Source organism: Aquarana catesbeiana, linkage group LG03 (assembly GCF_042186555.1).
Source record: "Aquarana catesbeiana isolate 2022-GZ linkage group LG03, ASM4218655v1, whole genome shotgun sequence".
Lineage (NCBI taxonomy): Eukaryota > Metazoa > Chordata > Amphibia > Anura > Ranidae > Aquarana > Aquarana catesbeiana.
In genome coordinates, this window is record NC_133326.1 from 97,721,707 (window position 1) to 97,748,167 (window position 26,461).

A 26,461-nucleotide genomic window follows, 5' to 3' on the forward strand; every position below is an offset into this window, starting at 1 on the left:
ATGTAACCCCTCACATTTCCACCAAGATTTTTATGAATTTTACTGTATATTACAAGTTATACTCATGAAATATGTATTATTGTCCCCTTGTTATGGCAATTATGTTTTACACTCTGTTTATATGTATGCAATTTACTTCCCAAGATGTCTGCATATGCACTGAGCAATTTTTTGTTATATATAACGTTACGCAACTTGATACTCATGTACATTAAAAATATTTATTTTTACTCTCAAATTTGTGTTTGAACCTGCCTCATTTAAAGTCCCATACTCTTTTATTATTTTTTGAATTTATAATTAGGGATGGAGGCGCACTACCCCCCTTTCCTTGTGCGCTTCATTTAAAGTCCCAGTATATGGAGATATACATTCCCCCCTCTGTTGTATGTTGAAACCGGGATGGAGGCAGAGTTCCTACACAATGGGTAGCATGTAGCTACCCCTTTTATACTCATATATCTACCCGAAGGTTTGATGGGACCTTATAATCCCCAACCTCTGGATGTTATGTACTATTTTTTATGCACTTGCGATACGTGGGGTTTTAGATATTTCCCCCCCTTTTTTGTACCGACTTATGCTCCACAGTTTTTTCATCCCTAGTGGATATTGTTCATCGTGCCTGCTTTGCTTTGGTTGCTTTTGTCTTCCATTTCCCGGGAGCTGCGATTCGCATCAGGCGCCGCCCCTTGCCGCCCTTGCTATTCACGGGTGTCATGGGGACGGCTAGCCTCGTGCGTATCGACGCCACGCATTCCGCACCAGTGACGTCCTTAGTTGGCGCCGTCTGGTTTTGCGGTTTCTCCACCTGGCTGAAACATTGGCGGGATTAGGTCTGGCGCCATTGGCGGGCAGACGCTTCCCGCCCGTCATCACGCTTGCGTGACGTTGGTATTGTCTGCCCTATTTGACCGGCTCACCTGGGAGTCCCCATTTACAACTGACCAGATGACCGGCTTGCACTGCTTGATTTACTGCACACGTACAACCTATACCTGGTACTACAGGGTAATTCTATATGTCACGACTTGTTTATATTCTACTTTTTCACCTTTTTTTCACTCTACACTTGTATCATTGTCTCATGAACATCACCTAATAGGTTTCTTCTCTGTAAGCACGCTTCCAGTGTTTGCTTACTTATTCTTTCAGAATTCTCACTGGTCCCTTTTACATCCCACCTTTATCTTTGCTTTGCACACTATCCAGCAGGTATATCACTACCTACACCCCATCCTGCACTTTTATCACCCTATTTTTACCTTTTTTCCTCCATGTATCCCTATTTCCTCTGTGCTTGACAGTGCTGCCGGGTGTATCATATACAATATTTTTAATTATCTTACAGATTTACTGGCCACTATTGGCACAATACCCAATATACTACATTTGTTCCCTGGTTGGGGACGTTTTCAGTGTGGGCCTGTTACTTATGGGCGGACTTCTATACCTCAGCTCCCGGGGGGGCTTGATATGGTGACCACTGCACACCAGGATTATTCGGAGTTCAGTGTTCCAATGGGATGTAAGTTTGTGGATTTGACCATCTCTATGCTCTATATATATCTTTTTACATATAATACTTTCCATATCATGGGCCCCATTTTTTGATTTAGAACATCTCCATTATTTACAGATATTCAATATCCGCTCCTGATGAGTCGGCTAACCGACGAAACGCGTCGAGCTGTTGAGGATGTAACCCCTCACATTTCCACCAAGATTTTTATGAATTTTACTGTATATTACAAGTTATACTCATGAAATATGTATTATTGTCCCCTTGTTATGGCAATTATGTTTTACACTCTGTTTATATGTATGCAATTTACTTCCCAAGATGTCTGCATATGCACTGAGCAATTTTTTGTTATATATAACGTTACGCAACTTGATACTCATGTACATTAAAAATATTTATTTTTACTCTCAAATTTGTGTTTGAACCTGCCTCATTTAAAGTCCCATACTCTTTTATTATTTTTTGAATTTATAATTAGGGATGGAGGCGCACTACCCCCCTTTCCTTGTGCGCTTCATTTAAAGTCCCAGTATATGGAGATATACATTCCCCCCTCTGTTGTATGTTGAAACCGGGATGGAGGCAGAGTTCCTACACAATGGGTAGCATGTAGCTACCCCTTTTATACTCATATATCTACCCGAAGGTTTGATGGGACCTTATAATCCCCAACCTCTGGATGTTATGTACTATTTTTTATGCACTTGCGATACGTGGGGTTTTAGATATTTCCCCCCCTTTTTTGTACCGACTTATGCTCCACAGTTTTTTCATCCCTAGTGGATATTGTTCATCGTGCCTGCTTTGCTTTGGTTGCTTTTGTCTTCCATTTCCCGGGAGCTGCGATTCGCATCAGGCGCCGCCCCTTGCCGCCCTTGCTATTCACGGGTGTCATGGGGACGGCTAGCCTCGTGCGTATCGACGCCACGCATTCCGCACCAGTGACGTCCTTAGTTGGCGCCGTCTGGTTTTGCGGTTTCTCCACCTGGCTGAAACATTGGCGGGATTAGGTCTGGCGCCATTGGCGGGCAGACGCTTCCCGCCCGTCATCACGCTTGCGTGACGTTGGTATTGTCTGCCCTATTTGACCGGCTCACCTGGGAGTCCCCATTTACAACTGACCAGATGACCGGCTTGCACTGCTTGATTTACTGCACACGTACAACCTATACCTGGTACTACAGGGTAATTCTATATGTCACGACTTGTTTATATTCTACTTTTTCACCTTTTTTTCACTCTACACTTGTATCATTGTCTCATGAACATCACCTAATAGGTTTCTTCTCTGTAAGCACGCTTCCAGTGTTTGCTTACTTATTCTTTCAGAATTCTCACTGGTCCCTTTTACATCCCACCTTTATCTTTGCTTTGCACACTATCCAGCAGGTATATCACTACCTACACCCCATCCTGCACTTTTATCACCCTATTTTTACCTTTTTTCCTCCATGTATCCCTATTTCCTCTGTGCTTGACAGTGCTGCCGGGTGTATCATATACAATATTTTTAATTATCTTACAGATTTACTGGCCACTATTGGCACAATACCCAATATACTACATTTGTTCCCTGGTTGGGGACGTTTTCAGTGTGGGCCTGTTACTTATGGGCGGACTTCTATACCTCAGCTCCCGGGGGGGCTTGATATGGTGACCACTGCACACCAGGATTATTCGGAGTTCAGTGTTCCAATGGGATGTAAGTTTGTGGATTTGACCATCTCTATGCTCTATATATATCTTTTTACATATAATACTTTCCATATCATGGGCCCCATTTTTTGATTTAGAACATCTCCATTATTTACAGATATTCAATATCCGCTCCTGATGAGTCGGCTAACCGACGAAACGCGTCGAGCTGTTGAGGATGTAACCCCTCACATTTCCACCAAGATTTTTATGAATTTTACTGTATATTACAAGTTATACTCATGAAATATGTATTATTGTCCCCTTGTTATGGCAATTATGTTTTACACTCTGTTTATATGTATGCAATTTACTTCCCAAGATGTCTGTATATGCACTGAGCAATTTTTTGTTATATATAACGTTACGCAACTTGATACTCATGTACATTAAAAATATTTATTTTTACTCTCAAATTTGTGTTTGAACCTGCCTCATTTAAAGTCCCATACTCTTTTATTATTTTTTGAATTTATAATTAGGGATGGAGGCGCACTACCCCCCTTTCCTTGTGCGCTTCATTTAAAGTCCCAGTATATGGAGATATACATTCCCCCCTCTGTTGTATACCATTTTTGATGATGATCTGTTGCTATGTGCTCAAAGGTAAATACAGTTAAAGTTAAAGCTGGAAGCTCTGACACTTAGGGGTTTGTTTACTAAATGCTGTACACTTTGCAATTGAAGTTGCCCCAGATCTCAGTGAGTGTTGTGAAATTTCACTTTGCTAAAAATACCCATTCATTTGCAAGGAAAATAAAGACCTGCCTTGGAGCTAGCACATGATTAGATGATGGAAGTCAGCAGAGCTTCATCTCATTAACTATGTTCGGGGGAAAATTCCCTTGCAGCATGCAACTTTCCTTGCAAAGTGAATATTTTATTTGCCTTTAGTAAGTAGAGTGGAGCATTTCCTGTAGGCAGTTTTTTTTTATGTACAAAGGAACTACTGTAATAACACAAGCAAAAACATATGCATCATGCAGACAGAAACAACAATTATCAAACACATTTTGCAATCTTACAATGTCTACTTTTCTATTTTGGAATTCCAATTCAGCACTTATATATGACATTATTGAATATAGTTGTAAGTATGAATGGACACTTAAAGGCTTACTCAATAAAAAAGACAAAGAGCACCAAGGAAATGCATATATCAATAGACAACAAGACCTAGATTGAATTTGGATGTTGGCAATGAATGTATAGCTGAACTTCAGGCAGAAAACATTTATTTAAAGGGTAACTCAGCTTTAGTGGGGGAAAAAAAATCTAGTATATACAACTGTGACTCAAGTCATATTGTAATTGGATGTTATTAAAAGATAACTTTCCTTTTCAATCTTTCAACCTTTTCTGTAAAATGCAATGCAATATGGCTACCTGGGGGTGTTCTGTACACAGAATGTACAGAATGTGTACAGAATACCCCCCAGAAACATCATTTCCTGCTTGTGTGATTGGCTCACTGATTTTCCCAGAAGTCTGCACTAAGTATAAGTCGGATATCAGGCATCCCCTGCAACAAAAATGTAATTTTTGGTGGGATACTCCCAATAGGAAATCACGTCTAAAGGGATGCAGGCCCTGCCAATTTTCCTCATTAGAGCCCTGCAGGTGCCAACTTTCCATGTGGGCACAGACAAACACACGGGGATTTCTTCAGAATAACAAAAGGTCTGCAACAAAGTTTGTTAAAATCCTTGTAATGTAGATCACCCAGAGGGGAATGTTTTTTTCTCAACAAAAGTGGAGTTACTCTTTAAGTTTATGCCTCAATAACAACAAAAGATAGCTACAGTATACATGTTATGTGCACCAAATGCCTTTACAAACCAAAATATTACATTATACAAGTAGTAGTGATATCATCATTAGGCTGTACATAGCCTGTGCAGAGAGATGTGGGAAGGGCCTGGTAGGTCCTCCCACTACAGGACAGATATAAGACTGAAGGTGAAAGTGCAGCAGTAACCATTCTGTATTACAAGACATTTTGGACAGAGAAAAAGTTCATGAGTTGTTAAATTTTGAATGACTACACAGATCAGAAATGAACTGCACAAAGAACAATAAAATTCAAGCAAAAATGTACATGTATCTTATATTTACACAATTTCTTAGCACTAAGTTCAGCTTTAATAGATGATTTGTTACAGTTGCTATTGGTTACTTCATTTTGCATCTATTTACTGTATTGCCTTGGGGCTTAAAGTAGCAAAGCCAGTGGATCAGTATTACAGCCAGGGCTATTGTATTTTCAGAAAAGGACCCGTCATCAGTGGCAGTTTCCTTACTTTCTAAGCACAGGTTTCCTTTAACCACTTGCCGACCGTGTTATAAACGAATGACGGCTACAGTGCAACCAGCCAGATCTGGGAGGCCGTCATATGACACTGATGTGTCATATGACTGTTGATCACAGATTTAGGTACAGAGCCAATTAGCGGATCTGTACCACGTGGTCAACTGTGTCCAATCACAGCTGATCACAAGGTAAAAAGAAACCGGCCATCGGCACTCCTTTCCTCACGCTAACAGTATGACAGGAAGAGAGCCGATAACTGGTTTGTGTAAAAAAGACATATACACTGATAATCAGGGCACTGATTATCAGTGTCCTGATTATTAGTGCAGTCCCAACAGAGCCCACCAGTGCTGCCAATATGTGCCCACCAGTGCCACCTCATCAGTGTCACCCATCAGTGCCATCTACCAGTGCCCATCAGTGCTGCCTATCGGTGCCACCTATCTGAACCGCCTATCAGTGCCACCAATCAGTACCCATCAATGCCACCTATCAATGCCCATCAGTGCCACCTATCAGTGCCTATCAGTGCTCATCAGTGTTGCCATTAAATGCAGCCTCATCTATGCCTTCTCATCAGTGCCCATTAATGCCCTTGAGTGCAGCCGCATCAGCGCACATCAGTGAAGGAGAAAAATTACCTGTTTGCATAATTTTATAACAAACTATGAAAAAGTTTTTTTTTTCAAATTTTTCAGTCTGTTTTTGCTTATCTAGCAAAAAAATACCACCAAAAGAAAGCTCTATTTGTGTGAAAAAAAAAATATAAAAATGTTTTATGAGTACAGTCCTGCATGACCGCACAACTGTCATTCAAAGAGTGGTAGCGCTGAAAGCTGAAAATTGGACTGGATAGGAAGGGGGAAAAGTGCCCAGTAGGCAAGTGGTTAAAAAGTTATTCAACTCAAAACCAAAAATGTAATGTATTAATGTATTGCAGCTTACCAATCATTAGATGTGGTGACTTGCATTTTTTTTTTTTTTGGTTTGTTTGTTTTCATTTCTTTTTCTTTTGGATAAAGGTTCTACATGAATAGATAAAAGCTGACCATTGTAAGCACCCCTGTTAACAGCAGTAAATGGTTTGACTCAATACTCAAACTGCTACATTTGCAGGAGAGCTTATTCGGTTGAAAAATGACAGATATACTGGCTGGATCACCAGATGAATATAAAGAAAAGAAAATCTGAAAAAAAAAACGAATGCAGCATCCAAAAATTGGTAAACTGCAATGAAATGTTTTCTTTTGGGTTTAATACCACTTTAAGCCTGTTTCAATACCTAGATACATACTGGTTATTGTATTATTTACTTTAGGTGTGCTCATGTCTTGGCTTGTAATAATAACCAAAACAATGATATATTAACATTTTTAATATTATTATTATTAATATCATTATTAACAACATACTTTATGCATATATTGCATATATTTAGAGATATAAATGTTCACCTTCAAAATAACAGAAAATATACATGGCTTATTTTGAAAATCTTTTGTGACCAAATCTATAGCTGATGGTGCAGGCAAAACATGTATATATGAGCTATTTTAATGAAAAACTCACATCAAGGAAACTTGACTTCTCAGATGAGAGCTGTATGTATCATTATATCAATCACATTCAATCATTTGTTCTACAATTGTAATTTTCTAGTACAGATCTCAATCAAGTTGTCTTATATGCAGAAACACAGACAACACTTCTGATAAGCAAACCACAGTGTACCTTATACAGGTATACCCCACTTTTAAGTACACAATGGGGTTTATTTACTAAAGCTGGAAAGTTCAAAATCAGGCTCACTTCTGTATAGAAACCAATGAGCTTCTAACCCCAGCTTGTTCAATTAAGCTTTGGTAATAAAACATGGAAGCTCATTGGTTTCTATGCAGAAGTGAGCCTGATTTTGCACTTTCAAGCTTTAGTAAATAAACCCCATTGTGTACTTAAAATTGGTGTATGCATGTACACGGTAATGAGTAATAAATGTGTTCTATCAACACTACCACCATCAATGGCTAATATATAGATTAAAAGGAACATTTCATATACACATACTGTAATTGTATAGCAAACCTTAAAGTCAAAGAGATTGCAAGTACAATTCACATCAAACAAAGCTATTTCTTTATGCCATTGGGAGTTTCAGAATCCTACAAAAACCTTGTAAACTACACACAATGTTTGCTTTGACTTGGAGGTCCGCCAGTGATGTCACAATTCAGTGAGGGTTTCTCTGTGATGGTGCCATGTGAAGTGCATTGGATGGCCAGCTCTCCAGTAGTAGTAATTAATCACTGCTACTGGAGTGCTGGCCATTCCTTGCATTAAAGTTGTTGGTGGTGTCACCGCTAGCTGTGTGCCCGCTGAGGTGAAAGGTATGTGTGCAGGCCTTGGTTGCAGTACCATGTAAGGGACTTCCTAGTGATACAGAGTACAGTATGAGAGGGCTATGCCAGAGAACCTTGTGATAGAAAGACCACTCAATGACAGTGCCCTATGAGAAAGATTGTCCTGTGAGAGACAGTGGCCTGTCCCGTGAGACTACTTTTTGAAAGCATATACAGTAGAAAATTGCCTTGTGAAAGAGACTATCTTGTAAAATTACCCAGTGAAATAGAGACAGCGGTACTAAGTTGGTTGGAAATATTTCCCTAGTGAGAGGAAATCCATCCTGAGAGAGGATCTTGGGAACAAAGCCTGATTATGAGTTGCGAGAATGAGAAAGAATGTTAGTTGGTAGCTGGAAGTTCCACTAGGGGGTTGTTTGTTCCACTGTGCGTATTGGATTTGCGAAGCACAGGAGTCAATCTCTGGAGTAGTGTAAGTAGGGTGTGGTATACCATGTGAAGGAACGGCATATAGAGCATAGAGACTAATCTAATGAGGGTAAGTGAGCTCTATATGATAAAAATGCATGTTCCAATTCTTCTCTGGGGCCTAGCAGACAGATGCAAGTGGCCTAGTGATTTTTAAGAATTGTAGAACAGAGTGAAGCTAGTTTTGGGTTTTTGAACATGCCTTGTACTACGGAAGCCCTTTACCATTTCACATCTAGCCGTTCATGTGGAATAGTGGTATAACTGAACAGTTCTTCAGCAGTTATTTGTACGTATTTATGAGAAAGTTTCATCCAAATACACTATACTTTGTTATTAAAACTGTACACGGTGAATGCTTTGTAGCTGTTTGTATAGATAGAAGAATTGACTTCTTGACATCTCTCCTTTCTTCTTAGGTACTCTTGTCTGGACTGATTGGTGTTGTTGCTTGGAAACGGCCCCTCTCACTTGTGGTAAGTAGAAACTTTATTATGTCAGACATAGGTCTGTCTGCTTTCTTAGACCGCTAATCTGTAGAAATGTAAAACATTACTGAACCAATAATAGTCATAATATGTACATTCTAAACAAACCACTGAATGTCAGTTATGCAGTTTACATAAAAATGAATGTTTCAAGCCCAGAATTATTCATTCTACTTGAACTAGACATACAAAGGAGGTCTAGATGTAGACCCAAACATGCTTTGCTGGCCCTAATCAAACTCAGTATCTTCACAACAATAATTCAGCAAAATGATAAGTCTACCAACTAAGAGAAGTTATGGATACAGTATGTAAAAGATAAATCCTCTGTACATCCATAGTTGTAGCTGTATGAGAAATGCAATGGCAATAGATGTTCTATAATTGTTGTTATAGAATGTTATATTTAGGGCACCTGCATAGGCTGCTTGGTTCCTTTTTGAGTTATAACTGTGAGCCAGAGGTATGGCTGGAGAGACTCCAGCAAGTGATGCAGACGAAAATGATTGTTAATGAAATGCGCATGCTCGGGGCATTTAGGTGTAACACTAAGCTCGTGGAAAAGGGAGTCCTTTCTCTAAACCAGGGCATACATGTACAGTTTTTTTCCTTCAACCAGTGGGTAGAACAGACCACTGCATCAATGCAAACGATGTTGATGCAGGGATCCATGTCTCTGTATTCTGATGACTTTCCCGGTGAGAATATACTAATTAGTGCTTACAGCCATTAGCTGCAAGTGCTGATCAAATGTCGGTCATTAGACCGACTTCTGTTGAACAGTCATTGGTGCACGGTTCTCCTGAACCGGCAAATTTCCAGTACGTGTGTATCAGGCTTTATACATATGTAGAACTTTTGAAAGAATTCTTTCTTGGCTGAGTGTGCAGTGAAGTCACAGCATAATAAGTCAGTGACAAAGGTGCATCTACTGTGTAGCCTGGTTTTCAATAAGATGTCAACAGGCCCTGACCCCTATCAAATTATTTATACATCTCTATAGTATTTATACTCTTTCCGGAAACAAGTGGACAACTCAATAACGAGATTACTCTTCATATTACCCTTTTATTTCCTGTTGAGTAAAAAAAAAGTTTCTACTCTCCAAACTTTTCTGTGAAAAGTATAATTTTTATATACCTGTAAATGACCTGTACCTTTACATGTAAATTACATTGCCAATACAATATTAAAGCCAGTATGTACTTAAAGTTACAGATCATTGTATTCTCTGCAAGAGACAATTCTAAATAAACCCTCTTTTGGAATTAGAAGAAACAAAAACAAATTGGTGTTACAAATACAGATTTAGGCCCCCGTTCACACTACCATGCTGTGGTAACACATTATGCGTGTAGGTGCAATGCAGCGCTGCTTAGTCTGAATAGCACTCTAACATGGGGGGTTGATTTACTAAAGGCAAATCCACTCTGCACTACAAGTGCACTGCAAGTGCACTTGAAAGTGCACGGAAAGTGCACTTGGAAGTGCAGTCGCTGTAGATCTGAGGGGAAGATCTGAAATGCGGGGAAGCTCTGCTGATTTTATCATCCAATCATGTGCAAGCTAAAATGCTATTTTTTTTCCTTGCATTTCCCCCTCAGACCTACAGTGACTGCACTTCCAAATGCACTATCAGTAGTGCAAAGTGGATTTGTCTTTAGTAAATAACCTGCACTGTCTTGACACACAGGACAATATGCATGCCATTGCTATGCATTGCCATGAATACTCCATGGATGTTCATTGTTTGTTGCGTTCGGTAGCCGATTCAAAGGAATGCTGCTTTAGAGAAATGCACGTTAAGGCCTGGTCACTAATGCAGCATGACAGTGTGAACCCAATCTTAAACCTCCCACTTCATGCTTCAGAAACTAAGAGTGCACCTTCTCAGAGTATATGGTTGGTAGGCATTTCATTAACATGCAGAGACAGTGAGGCTGATCTACTAAAAGAGTTGGGAATATTCACGTCAATTATCCAGTCATGTGAAAAGCAAATTCCTGTTAAATTTTTTCCATCTGCACATTATTGGATAATAAAAGTGAATGTTCACATAATTATCCAATAATTATCCATTTGTGTGGGAAGATTCTCAACTCGTAGCATCTATTACAGATAAGAGATGGTGTTAGATGAATCAACCCAGTTCTCAAAACGGATATTGGGGAACTGAGAAGAGTGCAGAGAAGGGCAACCAAACTGATAAGAGGCATGGAGGAGCTCAGCTATGAGGAAAGATTAGAGGAACTGAATGTATTCTCTCTTGAGAAGAGGCGATTAAGGTGGGGATATAATCAACATGTATAAATGCATAGGTGGTCCAAATAGTACATTTGGTATAGACGTATTCACTTTAAGGTCATTACACAGGACAAGGGAGCACTCTTTACATCTAAAGAAAAAGAGGTTTAACCTCCAAATACGGAAAGGTTTTTTCACGGTAAGAGCTGTGAAAATGTGGAACAAAACTAGTTCTGGCCAGCTCAGTAGATTGTTTTAAAAAAAGCTGGATACATTCTTAAATCCACAAAATATAACTGGATGCTAACATTATAGGTAATAACTCAAGGGGTAGGGAATATTCGATTGCCTCCTGGGGGATCAGGAAGGATTTTTTTGCACACACTGGAGCTAATTGGATCATGCTTTATTGGGTTTATTTGCCTTCCTTTATGTATATGGAGGCTTTCTATTTGCCTTTTTTTTAACCTGTAATGATAGTGCATAGGGTTAATTTACTAAAGACTGATGGGGTTGATTTACTAAAACTGGAAAGTGCAAAATCTGGTGAAGCTGTGCATGCTAGCCAATCAGCTTGTTCAATTAAACTTTGACCAAAAAAAAATGGTAGCTGACTGGTTTTTGGTAGCGCTGCACCAGATTTCACACTCTCCAGTTTTCGTAAATCAACCCCTATGCTTTGTATATAATAGGTCTGGAAGTAATTGCAGAGTTAGTACTGAGAATTACTTGGTCAATGCCTGTTCTATCTTATTACTGCACTTTGGAAACATCATGTTCAAGAAAACACATATGCAGAAAGTGCCCAGATTGCAATTTCATTTTTGGGAGATATGACACGTGGGACTATAAATGTCTCTTTCATTCATTAGAGGACATGGCTCTGCTTTAGATTATTACGTATTGGAAGCTGCTCTCCATTGAATGCAGAGAAAGGAGTTTTATGATTGAGTACAAAAAATCCTATTTTCTGTTTTATTCTTTGGAGGAACAGCCCAGTAGGGTATGATCTAAAGCTTTTGCTCTTCATCTTCCGAAGTGGTCCTTTCACTGCTCCCCCTTCAACTAGGCTTTATGCAGCAGGAGACAAATAAAAGCATTTGTATTCTGTACGCATTTATTGAATCAGGCCGTTCTTATCTCTTTCATTTTGTCTGCAATTGCAATAATACACATAATGTGCTATTCTGACTGGGCTATACCTTCAATAAATATAATGTACCTATTTCTTCAGTGCAGCTCCATCCACTTGTCTTTTATAACAGCAAAAGATCAAAATAGCCAGTGAAATAAAATGCTTTAGAAATTACAGTACTTTGATTTTTCATTATGCTTACTATGATTGCCAACTGTATTATCTGAGAGGACAAAAAAGAACACAACGCGACTGAACAACAATTCTTTGAAAAGACTTTACTGGCTTTAAGTTTTATATCACATTGGCCACGTATAACTAAATTTTAAGCATTAGGAACAATTAAAGTTTAGGTAATTCTGTGAGCCAGGAATTGTGTGATAGTAATTAAAGTATAAGTACACTTATGTTATGACTCTCAGATATTAAGTACTTATGTTAATGTCATCAGATAATTTGGACGTAGGTCCTCTTTTTCTACCTGATTATTGTTGGATGGTTAATATTTGCAGAAGCACACCTTTCTCAGCTTTTCTCATGACAATATAATTGGGATGTCCTGATCACCTGTCATGTACAGAGCAGGTGTGACCATTGTACCAGGGGTCTTTAAAAAGTTTCCATACTTTTATATATAAAATTTACGGTAGTTAAAATAAATCTAGGACATTTTTTGAACAACCTTCATACTACGTCATTCAGAATTCCCCGGAAACTATTCTGGAATTGGAGTAGAAAAAACTGTGAATATATGTGATCAGTTCCCCATCATCTTACATTTGTAGTTACTATTAGCAGGAAGCCAACACACACACACACACACACAGTAATGAAACTACTCCAAGTAATTCTAAGCAAGGTATGTGATGTGAGATAGAGAGTCAAAAAGTTTAAGAAGAAGGGAGGGAGAGAGCGGTGCCAGGCGACCAATAGTGTAACAAGGTTTAATAAGTATATATTAAAACACATTGACAGGTTCAACTCACAGGATGGCCATAGATGTCTGTATGTGCCCAGGAGGGTGGGGCAAAGGATCCTGCACGGGATCCTGGAGTTGTCCTAGCCGCAGCAGCGACTCTGTAGAGACAGGAAAGAGAAAGCTGAAACCACGAGCTGGAGAGAGCTGAATGACACCTGTCAAACCTTGAGAGCAACCAACCAATTGGAACACGTTTCAGGGGCTAGTTATGAATCCTTCCTTAGCAGTTTAGCTAAGGAAAGAGTTTTAACTAGCCTCTGAAACGCGTTCTGATTGAGTGGTTCCTTTTGAGGTTTGACAGGTGTCATTTGACTCCCTCCAGCACGTGGTTTCACGTCCTCTCTCCTGTCTCTACAGAGCCGTCGCTGCAGCTAGGACAACTCCAGTGTCCCGTTTGGGATCCTTTGCCCAGCCCTCCATACAGACAACTATGGCCATCCTGTGAGTTGAACCTGTCACTGAGTTTTAATATATACTTATTAAACCTTGTTACACTATTGGTCACCTGGCACCTCTCTCTCCCTCCCCTCTTCTGTTTCAGTGTGGGTTCCCTGACTCCAGTGCAGGCTGCCTGTTTCCACTAGACACCACAGACATTTTGTATTGGTTTTTGATATTTTTATTCTTATTGTCATCCAGACAAAGTATTTAAGAGACACTTTTGAACCCTGGTGCAAATTTCATCTCCACATTTGAGACATTTTATTCATCACCTTTTGGACATATTACACCAGACAAACTAGGGCAGCGCTGTGAATTTTCTCTGTTTGTTTTTGATTTGAGTCAAAATGTTTAAAAATACCTTAAGGGTAAAAAAAAGTAATAGCTAGCTATGGTGGAAATCATAGGAAGGGCATATATTATATGAGACAATATCGGGCCACCATATTCCATAATGTTATAAACTATACAGCAAACATGCTTACACTGTTAACAGCATAGTACATCATACTGGGTTTAAAAAGGTGTGAAGACCTTGCTCTTTAGATCTTCTCCATTACAATGGATGATACAAAATATGTTAAGGAGTTGATTTGCTAAAGGCAAATAAACTGTTCACTTCGCAAGGCAATTTTCAATTTGAAGGGATTTTTTATAGAGCTTCCCAGGGTGAATGTGGTGAAAATTCATTTTGCAAGAATGCCCAACCATATGCAAAAAAAATAAAAATAAAACAGTATTTTTGCTTGTGCATGATTGGATCATAGCATTCATCAGAGCTTCACCTCTTTCACTAAGCTAAGGAAAAATTTCCTTGCAAAGTGAATAGCCGTTTTGCTTTTATTAAATCAACCCCATAGATTCAAGTATAGACATTCAGATATCACAAAGGTATCCTAAGGAATGCAGAGCGAAGGTGTGACCGTTGATCTGCATTTGATGATAGTTCATGTCCCTATTTAACTTCTTATTAACAGTTAACCATAATCAGCCCTAATTGCTTATTTTCTGCATGCTTCCTCTAGGTTACTGTCTCAGGAAGTATTGAAGGCAGGGACAATCAAGCACCTAGCATTTTTCAAAAGGAGGCCAAAAATGACAGTGTAATATTTTTCCCTGCTCATATTTTCTTAAAGCTCAGTTCATACCTATGCGTTGCGGGACTGTGTACGATGGCACACATGTTCCTGCAGAACATGAAAACAATTGAAATGAGTGGGCTGCCCTAAACGTAACATACCAAAATGTACAAAGTGCTCAGACTTCTTTTGTACAATTGTTGCAGCCAATTGAAATGAATGGACTGCTCTAAATGTAACACACCAAAAATGCGCAAAAAACATTTGCGCACCATTATACCCATATTTAGAGTGTACATGTAACATAGTGAAAATCCAAAACCCCACCCCATTCTGTGAATAAATGAACTGCAAGTCCCACCATGGCAGATGGGCTTGTAGTTCTCAGTGGAACACAAGTGCAGTGATTCCCACACTCAGGGCCGCTGTTAGAAATAATGGGGCCCTGTACAGCCTACCTGACAGGGCCCCCCTGACCCTGCCACCGACCCCACCCACCTGCCTTGAAAAAAAGCTTGTTGAGCAGACAACACGGTTGGTGGTGACAGTGGGGATAAAAGCATGGCTGACTGATGCACAAGGAACTAGGAAGTGCTGTGGAGAAAATAGGACAGGGGAAATGCCGTACGCCGGGACTACAGACCAGAATACAGGTGACCATTTCGCCCCTTCACACCAGTACAGCTTAATGTGAGTGTAATGTGATGCATTTTTAGTTGCCATTAAATCTTTTTAAATGGAATTACACTATTGCATGCCTCTATTATTCCCTGTATGCATATGAGGTGATCTTTGAAAATACCAGACGGAAGTTGTGGCTTTATTGATCAGTGTTCTTACCAGGAGGTGGAGTGAATATGGGATCTGCGTTTACCATTAACCAGCCACTATATGATGATGACCATCTAAGCTGTTACCATTTGCTACAGGCTTGTTTTTAAAGTCCTTAAGGTGAGGGCATGCCTGAAGGGGGAGAGTGCACATTGCATGAAGACACCATTTGTTTCACCTTTTTTCTTTGTTATGTTTATGTACTTTTTTTTGCTTATCAATATTGAGGACTGTGTATAACTCACACTGAGCACTTGCACCTTTTTTATCTGCTTATAAACACCTGCACAATAATTGGGGATAATTTACTTAATTATCTTATTATTTGTTTATTTATTTTATAGTATCTTTTTTTAGAGTTTTAGTATAGTGCAAAAAATTTTTGGCGCTGCACATTGGGTATATATGATAAAAGCATTGCTGTTCCGGAATATGTAATATCCCCTCCGCTGCCTCTCCAGCATTAGGGTTCTTTCAAACAAAGCTGCTCCACACAGAAAGGGGATCCGTGAGCACATTCCCTGCTGAATTGGAGCTAAATGGGGCAGATGTCAGTGTTTTGAGGCCCGTGCCCATTCAGTTTGTGTCCACATACACCACACATCAGACAGGGGTGCACTTTCGTGATGGCTCTATGGGTATCTGGATGTAAACTGACTCATGTCCATTTACATCAGGCTACTTCTGATATGTCATGTTTAGGTCATGAAAAATAGAAAAGGATGCTGTCCTTTTCTTGGACTCCTGTAGACTTACATGGAGCTTTCAATCAGACCCACATAAAAAAATTAACAGGTGGGCCTAATTGGAAAGCTTGGGTGAAAGGTTCTTAAAGGGGATTGGCTGGGGGCAGTGAAAACATGGCTCAGATGTGTGTTTTTTTACTACCCCATCAAACACAAGTTAAGTAACATCTCATGTTTATGATCATCATCATTATGATGGTCACAGCACAGCAGGAGCTGTATGGCTCTGTCACAGTGTCACATGGCTAATGGGTGCTGACTTTGTTATGGCTGTTCTGTGTTACAGTCTGTAACACACAGTACAGTTCACAAAGTCAGCACCTGCTGTGCTGGGATCATCATAATGATCATAAGACACCTTCCATGGGGAGTTTGGGGGCTGTACCTTCCTTCCAGAGCAGTCAGCGTCACTGTGTGTGTAGTGTGTGCCGCCACTTGCCTAAAGCTGTGTACTGCCCCTGCCAACAGATTAGGCACACTTCTATCTCTCACCCAGTGTTGCCAACCTACCAAATTGAAAATTACTGACACGACACCCAAAATTTAGTCTTTAAATAAAAATTTTAATACATTTTATTAAGTCTTTTAATAAAGTTATGTTTTTACTGGCATGTTCAAAAGTTACAAAATTACAGTTTAAAGTGCAGATTTCAGTATTTAGAGTACAAACAAGTACAATATGCAATTATCAATGTGATTTAGGGTAGATGTTAAGGCAAAAAACATATTTCTTTTTTATTTTCAATATAGTAAATAAGTAGCTAAGGAACAGGACTCAGGAGGGAAAGAAATTAGAATTGGCGGCACACACACATAAGTGACAGTCTCTCTGCACGCCAGGTGGTCCCTCCAGTCCACTCGAGTCCAAACAGCACTGACAGCCCCGCTCCCATCTCACCTTTCTCCCATCCCGCAGACCCACACATGAGCCTCTGGCCGCTCTGCTCAGCTCCCTTGGGTCATGACATCACACAACACGCTCAGGCACCGCCTCCGCCAGACCCGCCCCCTGCCAGCGCCACTTGAACACACTGAAAGAGGCACTGGAATAGTCTCAGCCGGCTCCAGACTGGAACTGTGCATGTGCAGTTCAAACCTAGCGTCAAAGCCATATTTTTTACTGGCAATCTTTTCCTGTCACTGTCATTTACTGGCAGGAGGAAAAGTGCCTGTTTTTTACTGGCTGCCAGTAAAAATATTGATGATTGTCAACGTTGTTCTTAGCTGTCTGCCCGCCTCTTTTCAATCTCAGTCCTCTACACTTACTGAGGGAGCGGTGCACAAAAGCATCACTCCTCCGGCATAAGCAGTGGGCAGCCACGGCCGGAACTATTACAGGTGCAGCTCAATATGCAGCAAGGACTAATCTGCCTGCGCCCCGAAAATGCAAAAAAAGTCCCCCCCTCTGCTCTTACCTCCTGGCCCCCCCTATTGACCGGATGGTGCCAAGGAAAATGCAATTACACCCTGATAAGCAAGTAGAAGTGCTGGTAGGGTTTAGCAAAATTATTTTATTAATTTAAGCAGAAATTAACTATAAAGCTGCCGGGTTCCCCCTGTGGAGCTGATTGAGCCCGGGCCCTGTACAACAGGACCGGTTGTACTGCCTTATCAGCAGCCCTGACCGCACTCTCACTTTGCTAACTGTAAGTCCTTTTCATGGTACGGACATAGAGGAAGAGTCTGAAGGAACCTTGCATTGCACCTATGATCCACTGATCACAGCTGCAATGCTTTGCAGGCCCCTTTGCAAAAAAATAATAACTGCACTTTTTTTTTTTTTTTGCTGGAATAATATGTGCATTTATTATTATTATTTTTTTAGAAGGTGGCCTTAATCTATAACAAATATGTGTGTGACAATATACATTATTATAGCACAATGCTGATTGCCATCCTTGAAGCCTGTGTTGTTATCTCTATGTTTTTCCTGTGTTTTCAGATTTATATGGTTGTCTGACTATTGTCACTCAGTTTACTGACCCTTGATACACGATACATTGTTTTCTGGATCTTTGTTTCTTACAGGCAAAGCAATTGTCAAAAAAAATAAAAACAAAGTTATGAAATCTATTTCTTGTCTTACTATGAGACATTCACCTTCAATGCAGAATGACTAATGATACCTTACGGCTGTTTTCCAGTAAGCAGCCCTTCAAAATCAAAGTATCTGAAGCCCAAAGAGTGGAATTATGGACATAAATAAGTCTGCATGTTGAATATTATATTATTCTACCTACAGTAGAGAGCTTAGAAAATGAGCAGAAGCTCTGCTGACTTCCGTCATCCAATCATGTGCAAGCAAAAATAATGTTTTTGTTTTTTATTCTCCTTGCACGTGATTGGGTATTCTTTGCAAAGTGAAGCTTTACCTCATTTACTAAGTCCTGGAGCAACGTCTATATGCCTTTAGTAAATCAACCCCTATATGTATATGATAATAAACAAGCACCATTTTTTAATAAAATGCTTATTTTTCACAATTCTTTCATAGTTTGTTGGATGTCAGGACTGCTGACCTAGTGCAGCTTCTTTGCAGCTACATTCTTTCTACATTTATGCACTCCTGGGATAATTGCATTCACATTTTCCTGGGCAGGTTCCCTGATGGTGACAACAGTGGGCCATGCCATGTATGGTGTGTTAAAACAGCCACTTGTATTTTCCAGTGGAAGTCCATTGATATTGTGACAACTTAGAAGCATATTTACAAGACAGGGACACAGCATTGCCACTCTATAACATTAAGTGCCTGGAAAAAATGGTCTTTATGGCAGGATCACAAGATATATATTTAACCACTTGCCGACCGCTGCATGCCGATATACATCGGCACAATGGCAGCGGTGGGCAAATGGGCATACCTGTACGTCCCCTTTAAGAGGCAGGGATAGCAGGCCCGTAACCGCTGCATACAGCGTGACCGCGCCCAGACTCGATGTTCGCCGGTCTCCCAGCGATCGTGTCATGGAGCTGCAGAACGGGGAAGTGCCTATGTAAACAAGGCATTTCCCCATTCTGGCTTGTGTCATGACAGAGATTACTGCTCTCTGTCATCGAGAGCAGTGATCGCTGTCATATGAGTTGAAGACCACACCCCCACAGTTAGAATCACTCCCTAGGGCACACTTAACCCCTTCATCGCCCCCTAGTGGTTAACCCCTTCCCTGCCAGTGTCATTTACACAGTAATCAGTGCATTTTTATAGCACTGATCGCTGTATAAATGACAATGGTCCCAATATAGTGTCAAAAGTGTGCAATGTGTCCGCCATAATGTCGCAGTCCCGATAAAAATCGTAGATTGCCGCCATTACTAATTTAAAAAAATGACTAATAAAAATGCCATAAAACTATCCCCTATTTTGTAGACGCTATAACTTTTACGTAAACCAATCAATATACACTTATTGCAATTTTTTTTACCAAAAATATGTAGAAGAATACATATTAGCCTAAACTGAGGAAAAACATTGTTTTTTGTTTTATTTTTGGGGGATATTTATTATAGCAAAAAGTCAAAAATATTGTATTTTTTTCAAAATTGTCACTCTTTTACTGTTTACAGCGCAAAAAATAAAAACCACAGAGGTGATCAAATACCACCAAAAGAAAGCTCTATTTGTAGGCAAAAAAAGGACGTCAATGTTGTTGTGGGGCAACGATGCACGACTGCGCAATTGTCAGTTAAAGTGACACAATGCCAAATCGCAAAAAGTGCTCAGGAATGGGGTAAAATCTTCCGGGGCTGAAGCGGTTATTAATATTGAATATTACTTTCCCAATTAAAATGTTAAAGTTTATATGACATTTTAGTGATTGGGTTTATGTATACTTTGAGGTAAATGTTTTGCATGGTGCAAGCAAGAGTTAGAGCCTCTATTAGACATTAATTTCTGTCTGTGACCTCCTTGAAGATATTTCCCTCACTTTCTGTGTCGATAACAATGTTGCCACCAGGACAGGAAGTGGAGTAACATTCCCAATAAGTATACAGATAGTAATATAAATCTGAGGATATTTAACCTTCCTCCACAGTAATAAAAAAAATAGACTGTTTACATGGCTATTTTATAAAGTGTAATAACTTGTGCGCTACACTGTGTCTATTAATTACAGTTTGTGCCAGAAAAAATACGTTAATAAAACTAAAAACAACAAGGTAGTAGACTATCTATTAAAGGATAATGCTGCCAGCATCTGTAGTGTCACCACATACACAGTAAATTGTTAAATCATAAATGATGTGGCGTTAAATCCAACCAATGTGTATTATAGCTCTGTGATAATATTTTCCATTTGTTGGCAATTTGAGCATCACTATCATTTAATCACCAAGAGCTATGTTCCTAATGGAGATTACTGATTCAATAGAAGCGAGTTACATTGAATCCTAAGGTGAGCTGCCATTGCACACAGTGGTGGAGCACACAGAGAAAACAGTGGGGGTTATTTAATAAAGGCAAATCCACTTTGCACTACAAGTGCAGTCGCTGTAGATCTGAGGGGGACATGCAAGGAAAATAAAAAAACTGCATTTTAGCTTGCACATAATCGGATGATAAAATCAGCAGAGCTTCCCCTCGTTTCAGATCATCCCCTCAGATCTACAGCGACTGCACTTCCAAGTGCACTTTCAGTACAATTGTAGAGCGGAGTGGATTTGCCTTTAGCAAATCAACCCCATTGGATTGCACGGAATAACAATATCACTTTATATGGAGAATTAAATCAGCACTTCACCTTATATCTGAAATAACTACTGTTTTCACTTTTGTGTGGTTTGCACAGCACCGGATCTTGAATGCACTGCCCAACAGGGCTGATATGAACTGATTATCACATTTATATTGATTTATATTGTTTTTTTATATATTATTATTTTTTACATATGTCTATGGTTATATATATTCACACATTTTTAGCAATTAATATATGCTATTAACTGAGAGTTTATAAAACTGTTTGTTGTCTTATGCTGATTATCACAGAGCTATAATACACATTGGTTGGATTTAGTGCTACACCATTTGTGATTTAACAATTTACATGGCTATTTAATCACCATTTGATATGTTTTTTCTTTATATCCACTCAGTTACAGTTTATAGTTTTTTTTCAGGAAAAAAGAAAGGGTAAATCACCTTTAAAGAGAACCTGCACTGTGGACGCTGTATGCAAAAAAAGACAAGCAGATAGTAATGTACTAGTCCCCAGCATTACCTGCGAGCTCTATACAGCTGACTTTTTCTTGCCATGACTTGTTCTATGCTGTGTCTCTGTTTGGAGGCATCCATTTTAGTAGAGTGAGGGCTTTGCTTCCACTTGTCAGAACTGATGACTGATGGAGGAATGAAAAAGCTGAAAGGATTCAGGAGTCATAGATTCACAGAATTAATGAAGCAGAAACAGAGAGATCCTTGCACTGCAGGTCCTCGGGTACTGCTTTTTCTCCAGCAAGGAGTACAATGAGCAGCACCATAGTGACATCTCCAAATCTTGTGAGACACGCAGACACAGGGGTTGATTTACTAAAGGCAAATCCACCTTGCACTACAAGTGCACCGAAAAATGCACTTGGAAATGCAGTTTCTGTAGATCTGAGGGGAAGATCGAAATGAGGGGAAGCTCTGCTAATTTCTATCATTCAATCATGTACAAGCAAAAATTCTGCTTTTATTTTCCTTGCATGTCCCCTTCAGATCTACAGCGACTGCACTTCCAAGTGCACCTGAAGTGCACTTGTAGTGCAAAGTGGATTTGCCTTTAGTAAATAAATAAACCCCACAGTGCTTTAAATAATCTTTTGATGCAGATATAAAGCAATAATGCTGGAGGTACAGGAATTGCATTGCTATTTTTCAGGAGAAATAGTTAAACGGTACAGTTTTCAGGGCACTGCTTGAGCACAACATTCCCAGATGTTCCTAAAAACATAGCAAATTTAAATTTTTTGAGTTCAGGTCCAATTTACACCTTCTGATTCATTATTAGTATTCTATGAAAAATTATGAAACAAATTTCTCTGCTTTCTTTAACATGGTCTTTCATAGCATGAATATACATACAGTATAGTTTACCTAAACACCTACCTGACCTTTGGAGGGGTGCATAGGCCAAAAAGTTGATAACCACTGATTTTATAGGTATTTTAGACTAAAGTTTACAAGTCAGTAATTCTCTAGTACTGTTTTATAACCCAATGGCTTTCCAGATATTTTTTACCCCAGTGCATTGCACAAAATGAAAAAACAGAATATAGAGACTTAGGGGGTTATTTACTAAAGGCAAACCCACTTTACACTACAAGTGCACTGCAAGTGCAGTCACTGTAGATCTGAGGGGGACATGCAAGGGAAATAAAAAACAGCATTTTAGCTTGCACATGATTGGATGATAAAATCAGCAGAGCTTCCTCTCATTTCAGATCTTCCCTTTAGATCTACAGTGACTGCACTTTCATGTGCACTTGTAATGCAAAATGGACTTGCCTTTAGTAAATCAACCCGATAGTATTGTATTTTTAACCTTTGTTTAATGTTCAATTGTCCATAATACAAGGCTTAGTAAAAGCGATTTTTAAATATATTAATACTGGGCCCTTTTGAAGACAGCTACCAGTAGCAATATAGACCCCCTACAGGCATTTGTGCCCCAAACTTTCTCGGTGATCTGTGTACATTGCAAGGATTTTAATAAACTTTGTTGCAAATTCTTACTTTTTGTTATTCTGAAGAAATAGCTGTTTGTATCCATATGCCAAGTGTATCTGTATGGGCAGTGGTTTTATAATTATCAATCAGCTACTGTACCTGCAGGGCTCTAAAGAGGAAAATTGCAGGGTCTGCATCCCTTTAGAAGTGATTTTTCACAAAAAAAAGCTTTTTTGTTGCAGGAGATGCTCAAAATCGTATTTTTATCTTAGTGTAGACCTCTAGGAAAATCAGTAAGCCAATCACATAAGCAGGAAATTACATTTCTGGGGGAATTCTGTGCACCATCTGTGTACAGAACTACTCCAGGTAGCCATTTTACAGAAAATTACAGCGCTGCAGATTGAAAAGGAAAGATAACTTTAATAACATTGAATTACAATATGGCTTGTGTCACAATTGTCTACACTATATTTTTTTTTTACTTGCTATTTTTTTTTTTTCATGAACATGGTTACCCTTTAAGCCCTTCCTGCAGGGCCTCCTATGGGTGCAATCTTTTGTTGCAGCCCTCAATTATTGCGATAAGGTGATGTTCTGTAAGTATTAATATAAAGGGGTTACACCTAGGCACCAGGATTTTACTTGTGTATTTTCTATTTCTTTATACTTGAGGGTTGAGGTGTCCACAAAGAAACCTTTACAGAGTATGATGGCTCAAACAACAAAACTGATCCCTTCAGTTTAGAAAGTCACTCTACTGCATGGCACAATAAGGTTGATGAAAATGCACTTTTTAGTCCTTTAAACAGTAATGACTGGCCTCAAGAGGAAAAAAAATGCTATTTCTAAGGCCACGTCACCAGCTGGAAATACACTCTGCATTCAGGGGGACAGGGGATTTATTAAATACTGCTTGTTGCTGAAGTTTACTTAACCAGAGATAAATTGCAAACTGAGCTATATTGGACAAGCTGTGAGCTTTATCTGTGTGTCATAATTTTCACATAGAATGGAGAGGACCATATGCCAGATGTGCCATTAGACATAATCTTCTAAAGTTGTGCCAGTCTTTTTGGTATGACAATACATTTTTCTTTAGAGCTATTTCTCTGGAGGTTGGAGCTGTGACATAGCTTGTGGGGCCAAATCTTCTACTGAATGATTGCAAATAAGGATAAGAAAATTCAATTCAATGGGCACAGTTTATATTCCATCTGAAATGTTGCTAATAACTATGATAGATTGTAATGGAAAATGATGAAGGGCTTGTCCACAATGCTTCTCTCTGTATAACCAATGGAAACAATGTAGAGCATAAAATACATTATTATGAAGTATCCAGCAGCATTCTTTTGAATTTTCCATTGTTTAATTAGATTTTTAAAACAAAGGCTTAAAAACAATGGGTCTAAGCATGTGTATCTACATTTCATTCCAGGCAACTGTAATACAATACATGCAGCTTGAACCTACCTTGATCAGGCAGACATTGAGTAATGTTCCTCTGTGCTACCATGGCTACACTCCCTGCTTCATCTTAAGAAAATCCTGCTCTGCCTTTTGTCTCTCCTGATGCAGACAGTGCAAACCTTTATCTGTTCCCTCTGTGGAATCAGCTTAGTTGATGACAAATTTGCTTGATTTAAGAAGCCTATTTTTTAAGTCTGTACAATGCAAAGCAAAGTACAGAACAGTGATTCTAATGCACAAAGAACATGAATATAATATTTCTTAAAGAGACTTTAGTTAAGTAGCTGCTTTAATGGTGTTCAAAATTTAGGCTAGGAGATGTAAATGTTGTACTGCGAAATTCATTACTCAAATGACATCATCTAAGAACTATTAGTAGAGCTAATTCTTAGCTGGGTTCATTTTTAATTAAGGGATTTAACAAACTTCATGAAGAAAGCACTGATTAAGAGCATCAGAATCAGGAGGTCATAGTAAGAGGCTGACATGTGGTATCCATAGGGTTTTTCAACTCCTGCTCTGATGTACCCTCAACAAGAAATGTTTCAAGAATTATAGATGGTTTAGAACATGTATTAGGTTTTATTGTTGTCTGTGCCCCCATTAGGGTGATTAACCCTCTCTCATTGTTCTGCTTACCATTAGGGGCGTAACTAGAAATAGCAGGGCCCCATAGCAAAATGTTGTATGGGGCCCCCCTGCAAACAGCCCCCCCCCCACAGCTGCCCTAGTGTCAATGCAGCGTGACCTGTGCCACAAACAGCGTGACCTGTGCCACATACAGCATGACCTGTGCCCAATGCAGCGTGACCTGTGCCCAATGCAGCGTGACCTGTGCCCAATGCAGCATGACCTGTGCCCAATACATCGTGACCTGTGCCACATACAGCATGACCTGTGCCCAATGCAGCGTGACCTGTGCCCAATGCAGCGTGACCTGTGCCCAATGCAGCATGACCTGTGCCCAATACATCGTGACCTGTGCCCAATACAGCGTGACCTGTGCCCCATACAGCGTGACCTGTGCCCCATACAGCCCCACCTATGCAGAGGAAGAGGCAAGCCACCCGGATCAGCAGAGAGCGGGATTGCCCGCTGTAATAGCTTTCATTTGAATTTCCTGTCTTCCAGGGGCTCATCGTCACATAGCCCCACCTCTTCGCCGGACGCCTTTTATGACGTCACATGTCCCGCATTGGATCGGCGTTCTGTCTATCAAAGGCACTGGGCCAAAAGGTGGAGCTATGTGACGTGAGCCCCGGGAACACTGGAAGTTCTAATGAAAGCTCTTACATCGGGCAATTCAGCTCTCTGCTGATACGGACAGCTCGCCTCTTCCTTTCCTCTCTCTTCCCCTGGCTGGGAGACTGTGCCGCCGGTGCTCTCATCCTCACTGGGCCCCACTTGGCTGCGGGCCCCATAGCGCCCGCATGGGTCGCTATGGTGGTAGTTACGCCCCTGCTTACCATTATCATTGAAAGTGAAAGTAAAAGAAAATCCCAAATTTTGGGTTGTCCTCAGAAAAGTAATAGAAGGGAAATCTAAGGGGGACGCTAGTTCTGGTGACCTGGGGGCCCCAATGGATTTCCTTAATTTGCACGGATTTCTTCTCACTTCCTGTTTTGACTATGGGACAGGAAGTCAAGTCTCCCCAATGACACGGCTGGCAAAAAACTGACAGGGTTTATAACCCTCCCTTACTCTAACCAAAATAATAATAAAAAAAAAAGTTTTGGCTGTAGTTCTCCTTTAATCTTGAACATTTGGTTTAACGTTTGCCACTGGAGCCTAAGCTACTAAAACTGATCCCATGGAGGAAAGTCGCAAAAAACATGATCTGTTCAAGGTACTGAAGGACTTGAGTTGAAAATGAATGCTATAAGACTATTGTACTATATATGTGGATTAAATAAATTCTGTAAAACAAAGGAAGCAGAGGTTGGCCAAAGCTACCAAACAGATAGTTGCTTTCACTTTTTACTATTTAAATAATTGACATTTGGAGCTTGTCTGTCTGTTTCATGCAGCACATCCATA

General features: G+C 39.8%; 1 protein-coding gene across 1 annotated transcript in view; it reads left to right on the top strand.

The window, feature by feature from the left end:
• ENTREP2 (endosomal transmembrane epsin interactor 2) overlaps positions 1–26,461 on the top strand; it is a 1,090,200-nt gene that overhangs the window by 368,603 nt on the left and 695,136 nt on the right. Inside the window, exon 2 of the mRNA XM_073618861.1 lies at positions 8,776–8,832. Coding sequence (XP_073474962.1) covers positions 8,776–8,832 — 57 coding nt within the window. The remainder of the gene's footprint in view (positions 1–8,775; positions 8,833–26,461) is intronic.